This window comes from Crocodylus siamensis, chromosome 14 (genome assembly GCF_052110815.1).
Source record: "Crocodylus siamensis isolate JL-2025a chromosome 14, ASM5211081v1, whole genome shotgun sequence".
In the NCBI taxonomy this organism is placed as follows: domain Eukaryota; kingdom Metazoa; phylum Chordata; order Crocodylia; family Crocodylidae; genus Crocodylus; species Crocodylus siamensis.
Genome location: NC_143408.1, coordinates 208,434 through 217,954, shown reverse-complemented (window position 1 = coordinate 217,954; position 9,521 = coordinate 208,434). Strand labels below are relative to the sequence as shown.

The 9,521-nt window shown below is 47.4% G+C and overlaps 1 protein-coding gene across 2 annotated transcripts; it reads left to right on the top strand.

The window, feature by feature from the left end:
• The first annotated feature begins 345 nt into the window (after positions 1-345).
• SLC35E1 (solute carrier family 35 member E1) lies at positions 346-5,296 on the top strand. Of its 2 annotated transcripts, none has more exons than XM_090027775.1 (6): positions 346-1,290; positions 1,382-1,452; positions 1,704-1,841; positions 2,748-2,873; positions 3,394-3,639; positions 4,526-5,296. In XM_090027775.1, exons 1-6 carry the CDS (start codon positions 918-920, stop codon positions 4,757-4,759), a joined length of 1,188 nt encoding a protein of 395 aa, XP_089883901.1. In that variant the 5' UTR covers positions 346-917; the 3' UTR covers positions 4,760-5,296. The 2 variants fall into 2 exon arrangements, with proteins under 2 accessions (XP_089883901.1, XP_089883900.1); XM_090027774.1 differs by having other exon boundaries at positions 1,620-1,841.
• The last annotated feature ends 4,225 nt before the right edge of the window (positions 5,297-9,521 follow it).

The following is a 9,521-nucleotide window of genomic DNA, read 5'->3' as shown; positions in this document are numbered from 1 at the left end:
ATTGCTTTGTATTCTCATGTTTGCATGGATCCTGTTCCTCTGCCTATTGCTTCTACTCTTGGTGCCTTATCCCGAAATGTAAAATCTGACAAAAACCCTGGTGTGTGCGAATCCCTTCAGGGATGTGGGACCCCCACACTTGTAGACAAAAGCAGCTAAAGACCATGTCTGCTGAAATGATGATGTATGACTACCTCCTTTTTTTTCCAAAGGGTGCAGAGAGGAAATACCCTGCAACAGTGACGGATAGTGCCGCTGGGGAAAGGATCCTGTTCCTGCCGTCCCGTACTGCTAGCGGCAGTGGTGCTTTATTCCTCTAGCGCTAGGGGCTCATGCCGACTCACCTCTGCACTGCGGCGGCGGCAGGGCAGGCGGCCGGGGGGTCCCGCAGGCCTGCCGGCGCTGGGCAGGGGGCTGCAGGCCAGCCGGCGCTGCGGCGGCCACTCACCCGGGACCTGGTGCTTAACTTGGCGGAGCGGGAGGCGGCTCCTGCCGCGCTGGTCTCAGTCTGGCGGAGACTGAGCGGCGGGTGGGCCCCGCAGAGCGGCCCGGGCTGAAGCTGCGTGTCCACGACGCGGGCCGGGGCCTCCGGTCCCTGACCTGACCTGCCCGGGGCGGGGCGGGGCGGCCCCGGCACCTATTCGTATCCCCCCGCCGCGCACCCCGGCAAGGCCTCCCTGGGAGGAGCCGCTGCCTGGCGATGCGGGGCTGCGGGCGCCGCCCGGCCCGGAGCCGGGTCCCCGGGCCTGGGCCTGAGCCCGGCCGGCCCCGCCCGCGGGGGTCAGCGCGCTCGCCCCCTGGCCCGTCCGAGCCGCCGTAGCGCGCCGCGCTGTAGCGCCGGGGCCGTCCCGCCCCCAGGAAGCGACGCGCTGGCGCGGGTGACGTCGCGGCGCGGCCTGCCGGGGGCCGCAGTGGCGATGGCGGCGCCGCCGGCGGCGGGCGGGGGGCCGGGCGCGGGGCGCGGGCGCGGGCCGGCGCTGCGGGAGGGCGCGCGGGTGTCGGCGCTGTGCCTGGCCTGGTACGGGCTGAGCGCGGGCGGCAACGTGGTGAACAAGCTGCTGCTCGGCGGGTTCCCGCGGCCCGTCACCGTCTCGCTCTTCCACATCCTGGGGCTGTGCGGCCTGCTGCCGCCGCTGCTGCGCGCCTGGCGCGTGCCGCCCGCCGGCCCCGCGCAGCTCCCGCCGCGCGCCTACCCGCGCTACATCCTGCCGCTCGCCTTCGGCAAGTACTTCGCCTCCGTGTCGGCGCACGTCTCGCTCTGGCGCGTGCCCGTGTCCTACGCGCACACAGGTGAGGGCCGCCCGGGGGGGGCCGGGCCGGCGCGGCCGTGCCGCCCGCCCGGGCCGCGTCAGCGCCCGCCTCGCCTTCCCTCTGCTTGCAGTGAAGGCCACCATGCCCATCTGGGTCGTGCTGCTCTCCAGGATCATCATGAAGGAGAAGCAGACCACAAAGGTAGGGGCCGTCCCGCGGGCGGGGTCCAGGAGGCTGCGCCGGGGCCGCCTGACCCGGGAGTCCCTTCCAGCCCTGGTTTTCTGAGACTTGGAGCTGAGCGTTCGCTCTCCCGATGGTAGAGGAGCCTTCTGAGAGCGCAGGATGAGCTGGTTTTCTGCACTCTGCAGGCCGGACACGAGCGAGCGCGCAAGACCCTGTTGAGCTGGAAGTGCCCAGAGGGTGTAAGCTCATCTCCCTTGTCCCTCTTTCAGGTGTATTTATCATTAATCCCTATAATTAGCGGTGTCCTGCTGGCCACGGTGACTGAACTTTCTTTTGACATGTGGGGACTCATCAGTGCTCTAGCTGCTACACTTTGCTTCTCGCTTCAGAACATCTTTTCCAAAAAGGTAACAGTTCTCCTGCTCCCTTTGCTGGGTGGAGGTCCAGCCCGTGGCACCGGCAGTGTGCTGACCCGCAGGCTGCCCTTTGCTCGGTTGTTCTCAGCCAGGGTGCTGCTGCACCCAGGGTGCTTTGAGATCCTTTCAAGGGTGACGGGAGGTCTCCTGCCGTGTTGGCACTCCTAGATGTGCCAGCGTGATTTGCAAGAGACCCCCAGGGAGTTTTGCTGGGAAGCCGTGGTGCCAAAACCTTCCCATCTGTTGTAGTTTTCCTCAGCTCTTTGCAACAGGAGACCTGTCTGGTGGTTTTTCTGCAGTCAAAATGCAGTGGAAACTCAGAGCCAGCATTTTTGGAGACAGGCCCACAAGTCTGAAGAGGCTGAGAGCTACTGAGATCTCTTTTCCATGCCCAAGGCTCTTTAACTCTCATCAGCAGTATGAGCATTTGTAGGGAACTCTCATCAGCAGTATGAGCATTTGTAGGGACCTTGAGATTAACATTGTATTTGAGAGACTACACCTTCAGCTCTTGCCAGCCCTTGCCACAGCTCTGAACCTGGAACAGGTCATCCAGAGCTCAGACGTGTTTCTTGAATTTGCTTTGGGGAAAAAGCAGGTTTTTTAAGTCTGAACAGAACGTTTAGCACTTAAGAGGTGGGTGCTAGTAGGCAGCGTGAACAGCTGACTTGGTAACCCTTTCCAGTTTTTAAACTAACCAGGTAGCAAGCCTTTGCCTCCAGGCAGGCTGCTGCCTAGCCTTAATCCCTTGGTACAAAACGAGCCGGGCTTTTTGAGTGGGCAGTGGTTTATTATCTCCTACCAGTGTTTGGAACGCTGCTTGTTGGAACAATTGCCTCTGCTTTGAATGCCCTTAATGCTTGGCCAGGGAATGATTTCTTGTGTCTTGCTTATCAGGTGTTACGAGATTCCCGGATACATCATCTTCGGTTGCTGAATATACTTGGATGCCATGCTGTATTCTTCATGATCCCAACATGGGTTTTGGTGGACCTTTCTTCCTTCCTAGTAGAGAATGACTTGGTGAGTCTTCAGCAAGCTTTAAAGTAGAGAGAAGTTTATCAGTGCCTAGGAGATTTGGTAAGCATCACCATGTAATCCTTGACCAGACCTGTTGACAGCCGTGCCAAAAAGTAGTTGAGAAAAGGCAGCCGCTGAATGTAAGTGTATAGGAAGAACTCATTGCCGTCTCAACAGACAAAAGAAGCTATCTGTCATACAGCAGCACAGACTTCAGGAACTAGCACCAGAAGATGAGAACCTTGAAAATCAAATCCGGATGAGCTTAAAATATATGTGGCAAGGGCAGCTGTAGAAATGGACCGCCAGTGAATTTCAGAATGGTAGGGGAAGGGGGTGGGAGGGCATGTAGTGTTGAGCCTTTTTACTGAGGGAGTGAGGATGTCTTCCCTATCTAAAAGCTGATGACCGGTAATTACAGAAGTTACTGGGAGCTGCATCTACTTTTGTACAGGAAGTTTTCTTCATCTTTTCCCTGAAACTGAATATATTAACTGACTCTTACATTTTGTTTTCCCTGTAGAGTACTGTGTCTCACTGGTCCTGGACCTTAATGCTGCTCATAATCAGTGGATTCTGTAACTTTGCCCAGAATGTCATTGCCTTCAGTATTCTTAATTTGATCAGCCCTTTAAGTTACTCTGTTGCAAATGCCACAAAAAGAATCATGGTCATAACAGTTTCTCTTATAATGCTTCGAAACCCAGTTACCAGTACCAATGTTCTTGGAATGATGACTGCTATTCTAGGAGTATTCTTGTATAACAAGGTAAGTTTACATTGTGACCCCTGTTTTGGTCAGTAGTATCTGAAAGCTGCTGTGCTCTGGTAAACATAAAATGTTCCTTTATTAACTTAGTTGTTCATTAGCAGAACAAAGATCAAAATTGCGTCGCATATCATCAGAAGTTGCCCACGTTTTGTAGGTTCAGCAGAGACCAAAGTATGAATGAGCCTTGTTTAGGGAGATTCCCTCTTACGCAGGATGGGAATAAGGGGAAACTTGCTGTGTCGCTGATTAAGTGTGCTGCTTTGGTGGATCAGAGGACTCATTTTTACAGCAGCCGTTTGTGGTGCCGGTGCCAGGCTCTGCCCCCTGGAAGCAGCCAGCTTTTTAACTTGTTCTTACAAACATTTAAGATGGTGATCTTCTCTTGAGTTTCTGTAGGCACATAAATATCGAATCATAGAAAATTAGGGTTGGAAGGGACCTCAGGAAGCCGTCTAGTCCAACCTCCTGAGAAGATTAGGGTTGAGCAAGATAAATGCACAGGTTGCTAACTTGTTTGTGTATGAGTTCTGGTGTACAGTAACCAGAAGAAATCTCTTTTGCCTTAACAGAGGTTAATTTAGGGTTTCAGCCATTAGATTAGGTGTGGTTTTTGGCCTTTGTTAAACTCCTATCTCCAATTTTAATCTGATGAAAAATTAGGATTAAGAATCTAGTGGCTTCAGCATCAGTTTTGCTCAAAAGCCGTATTAACTAAGAATAACAATGGGTAGGGAGTCACAAGAGGAGTGACTGGGGACGTCATATTTTGGTGAGCACAGACTTTAGTCTGACTGGTTTCTTCTGGAGCGGCTTTTGTTCTTCCTAAGCATATTTGCTTGTTGGGCAGCCTCTGAGAGATTGTGTTAATCTGTTATTTCCACAGACAAAATATGATGCAAACCAGGAAGCGAAGAAGCAATTGCTTCCAATTACAACTGCAGACCTTGTAAATTTGGAGCATCACCGGAGCACTCCAGAAAAGTCTCAGAATGGACTCGTGGCATTTTCACAACATGGAGACTATCAGTATGGCCGAACCAATGTTTTAACAGATCACTTCCAGTATAACAGGCAAAACCATCCAACCGCATACAACTTAAATCGATTTGATATATAGCATTTTGGCAAACAGGTATAGACTGTTATGCAAGATTTACCCAGCATTATCAGAAACTTCTGGCACATCCATGAATGTAAAGCTAAAGGTATTTGTACAGATTTTGCAGAAGGGAAGATGATGGTGTGTGGAAAGGGGTACAGGCTTTCATCTTCAGCTGAGCATCTCTAAACATGATGCAGTTGGGTTTGACATTTGCCAGGATCTCAGTGTGAGAGTTATACTGTACATTCAGTTCCAAAGCGCAAGCTTGAAGCTGCAGCATAAATATCTGCTGTCATTGCCATATAATGAAAGGTCTCATGCCCGTCAATAATATTTAAAGTAAAATTTGGGGGAAAAGGGGAGCATAGAGAACTGACGTCTCAAATTCATGTCACTGTCACAGTTTTAATTATTAACAAATGGAGTAACAGAGCTAAAGGCTCTAGTCATCACGTTTTCTGAATCATGAAGTCTTGTAACTTTTTCAGGAATCGGTTTTTCCCCGACAACATAGAAAACTTGTTGGCAAATAAAGTATTTGTAACAATGTGACTTATTTTTTCCTGTGACTTGCTCCAGATTTGCCTTATAAAGTTGACTTATGTTGAGACAGGAACTTAAAAGGATTAGGGTGTTCAATTTCCCCATAAAAAAAACAAAAAAATGTGTTTCATCATGTGACTGTTTAAGTATGTGGCTTTTGATGAGAAACACCGTAATTGTTTACTAAAGCTATACACCTAGCCCGGGGTTGTTTCATAAGCTTCTAACTTAGTTCTACTGAAACTACTGCCTATTCTACCTGACTTCTGCTTTCAGCTAAGGTCTGAAAGGTAACTCCGTATCTCTCTCTTCCTGCAATTTCCCTACCTTGATTAATGATTTGTGAGGGATTGTTTTTGGTTGAGTAGATGCATAAAATCATGAAGAATGAGGATAGGATTCTGACATTTTGCACTTTTAATGTAACTGAAGGTAGTCTGACAACAGTTTTTCCTGTGTTGAAGGAAATATGGTAGATATTGCATCTGTGTAGGTGGGGACTGTTTTTGAACCAGGTTTCTGGGCCTTGCTTCCCTGGCAGAAAACCATCCTACAATGGGATCCTGGCAGAGTAGATGCAAAGTTCTTGCCCATTGGATGTTGACCAGGTATCAGTGACCAACTTAATAATGGATTGGTGCTTTACAAAACGTTCCTTCCCCTTTATTCTCTGTATGGACTATGGTAGAAGAGAGGGAATGTTGTGATTCCCTCCCCTTGATTATTTACACCAGTGGTTTTCAGCCTGTGGTCCACAGCCCCCCGGGGGTCTCCAGACTGTGTCTAAGAGGCTTTCGAAAGTTGACTGTGATCAGTCAAAAGTGCATGAATACCCACATGTACAATGCAGAGGGGCCCACATCTCCATTTGAAATGTTTAGGGGTCCACAAATGAAATAAAAAGGTTGAAAACCACTGATATATACAATTCTGTGGAAGTTCAAAATCAAGCTTGTTCTTGGTGTGTTGGTGCTTATGGAAATTACCAGTGTAATAGCTTCCTTGCTATGGCCCAAAGAAGAGAACGGTGCTTCTGGGGACTGGGTCATAGACACTGTTGGTACAAGTAAACAGAACTTAATTGATCTCATGGAGTTGTCTGGTGGTGGTCGTATGGAGTCTAGACCTGGAAGTCTAGAAAAGTCTGGAAAAGCCCATAGTAGCAAAATGGTTTATTTTAAGCAAAGCTTTGGGCATGAGACTTTTCCCAAGTGACAGTTGATTTGGAACTGCTTTTGCACCCAATATGAAGACACACCTTGTGTTTTAAGAAATCCTTTTGACATCTGAGTGCCATTACGTAAACACAGAGGGATGATATTGTTGTTAAGACACTGGACTGACTCTAGCACAGACTTCCTGTGTAACTTTGGGCGAGTCGTTTGGGCTGAGATTTTTCTGAGGGGTTAAGAAATGAGGTGTCTAGTTAAATTATTTTCAGTGGGATTTGGGTGCCTAGCTCTTGAAGATCACTGGCAGAATTTTAATTTTATTCTTTGTGCCTCCATTCCCCATCTATAGAATGGGGATGATTTTTCCCTACCTCAGGGGTGCTGTACTGGGATTTGCAGATGACAGGGGAAGCATAGAAATGGATAAAGGTATTCTCCTGTGCTTTTCCTGGTGTGCCTACCACCATCATAATATCTTAGTACTAATGTGAATCATCCCTTTGAGGAAGGCACAGTTCCCATCTCATTTTCTTCCAGACTAGAGACTGCCTTAAACACCCTTGGGCAGCTTATTTCCTGAAGCATGTAGCTAGGTAATTTCATAAGACCTTTCTGAGGCAGCAGGACTTGGGCTGACTGGTCAGGTGTGTATTGGCAAGTGAGGGCTTTTTCCAGAGAATACCTTGTCAGGCTCCTGCAAATTCCACCTGGGGCTTTTGGCTTTCTTATCTCCTTTGAACAAAACTACTGCAACATGCAGTGCAAAAGGTGGGGATTCTCTCCAGGAGCCAGGATACAGACTGCAGAAGGCTCTGAACATGACAGTATGGCCTTTGGTCATGCCTCATTAGTTTATAGTTTATACTCAGCATGGGGTTTGGAGTCTCCTTGAGTGCCTGAACCAAAGTCCCAAAGCAATAGTGCCCACAGTCAGGTAGAGGAAGTTTCTGATATTGTTGATATTTTAATCTTAAGCCTTTCAAGATTTTTGCTAAGCAAGGTGAAACATTTTTGTCTAGTTTTAACATGGTTTCTAAATTAGTAGCATATTTAACTTTGTATATAAGCCTGTAGAAAGTATGAAAACACTGGAATAAAAAGGGCATATCTAGACAATTGTATATAATGACCCTAATATTAAAGGAAAGGGGGAATAGGGTTTTTTTGTGTTTTTTTACCTGTAGCACACCTTTGGAGTACCATAAATAAGTGGAAAAAATAGCTATCTGGGGAACTTGGGGCTTTTGAACAAAACTACTACTAGCTTAATGTTTTACATTTTTATCGTACAAATCACTACTAGATGTTTACATAGAATAAAACGGATACAGGTGCGTCTCCATAACTAATGCATGGACATTAGCTACAGCAACCTTTTGCAGTCTCCTGAGTCCCATAGCCTATCTGTAACCGTACACTGCAGAAGCACAGAATTGAGGAGTCTTTTTCCCCAAAAGGTACTAGATACGACCACATGTGGGTTTTGCAGTCGTGTTGAGCCCATCAAAACTACTTGGTGCTTCTTGAGGGTATCTTGAAAAGTTCTTCCTAGCAAGTTCTGCTATGACACCCAATGGTGGTAACTAGTGGTATCCTTATCCGAGTCTATCGAACATTGATGTGTCTTGTTAGTTATCTAGAAGACCTGAACAATGAATGAAACCAAGACAAAGTTGTATTCTTTTAGCTTAGGGCTCTTGCAGAAATGACACTGGTCAAGTTAGATGAACTCTTGGTGACCAGCAGATCAAAAAAAATTAGTTTGTCAAAAGTAATGCGAGTTCAGTAGAATTTTTCTCACAGAAGAGCTTGGTGTTTCCTGTTCTCTGTAAACAACATGTCTTTTCTAGGACTTCCATCTTTGCACTGTTGTAAATGGGTTTGTGAGTTTGGGGGTTTTTTGATTTATCTATTTATTTTGTGTTTGTTTTGTTGCTAGGATAGCTATGTGGTGGCTGTCACACCTGGTAAGGTAAATAGATATATGTAAATCATGGGACTACAATGAAACATTATGTAAATATTAACTGTTCATACTTGGTGCACAAGAAAAGGTTCCATTATATGTTTTCCACATGCTGACACTTCATGGATGAATTTAATGTATAATTAGAGTATCTCTATGTATTACCAAAAACTTGCTTATGAAATCTGGCACTCAGAATAGAAAATAATGTGAATTTGCAATGGAATCTTTCTGGTTCTTTCTTCAGCTGTTTTACTCTGTGCTGTTGTGTATAACATAGTAGATGATCTCCCTCTGCTGACATTTGTGTTTCAGGTACCATTGCTGTTGATGCTAGAGGCTCCTCTTGGGATTGTTGTGAGAAACTTAAGGATGTTTTACCCTTTAGCTAGGTGGGTCAGCAAGCACTCTAATCCCTGCACCTGAAGGTTCGTATCTGGTACCCAGCTGTGTTGGTGCTAGCTCTGTGGTCAAAGTGGAGCCACAGATCAGGCAGGGAGCACAGGTCTGGGAATAGAAAGCAGAGTGGCGGTCTGGAAGGGAGTAAAGCTTTAACTAAATGGTGTGCTTAGCAAAAAGGCTGGCTCCAGGTTACTTCTGGTCTTAGAGACCGGATTTTCAAGTACTCTGTTAACACTGGGGAATTCAGCAAGGTATTTTTCAAGCTCTCACAAAGAGCAAGATTGTCTGTTTTTAGAAAAAGGAGTAAGTACTCTACAGGATGGTGAGAGGAGAAAGACGGTGCAGACAACACGTGTGCCTGGGCGCAGGGAGTGGGGCCGGAGTTCTTCTGTGCGTCTGTCGGAAGCCAAGATGAATGCTGAAAGCTGTAACATCACATTCGACTGAGAAGAGAATGACCTATTCCCCTTCAGCCTTGAAAGCTCAAGTACAGAAGGACAAGTATGAGACTCTGAAACTAAAACAGACCAGTCTAATTGAACTGTACAAGGTAAAGAGATGTTTATTAAATAAAATGAGAAGGAACGAGGGGGGGGCCTCACATGACTGGGCAGCTTCCTTGTCCGAGGCCCCGCGTGTTCTTTTTCTACAACAGTGACGCGTGTATGTCCTGCGGACTGATGCTGTATTTAGG

Bases quoted from the DNA above. Each gene is read 5' to 3' on its own strand.
- SLC35E1 (XM_090027774.1), top strand. From the start codon at position 918: ATGGCGGCGCCGCCGGCGGCGGGCGGGGGGCCGGGCGCGGGGCGCGGG. The intron at 1,453-1,619 runs GTAGGGGCCGTC...TGCACTCTGCAG, and splicing joins AGGAGAAGCAGACCACAAAG to GCCGGACACGAGCGAGCGCG. The intron at 1,842-2,747 runs GTAACAGTTCTC...CTTGCTTATCAG, and splicing joins AGAACATCTTTTCCAAAAAG to GTGTTACGAGATTCCCGGAT.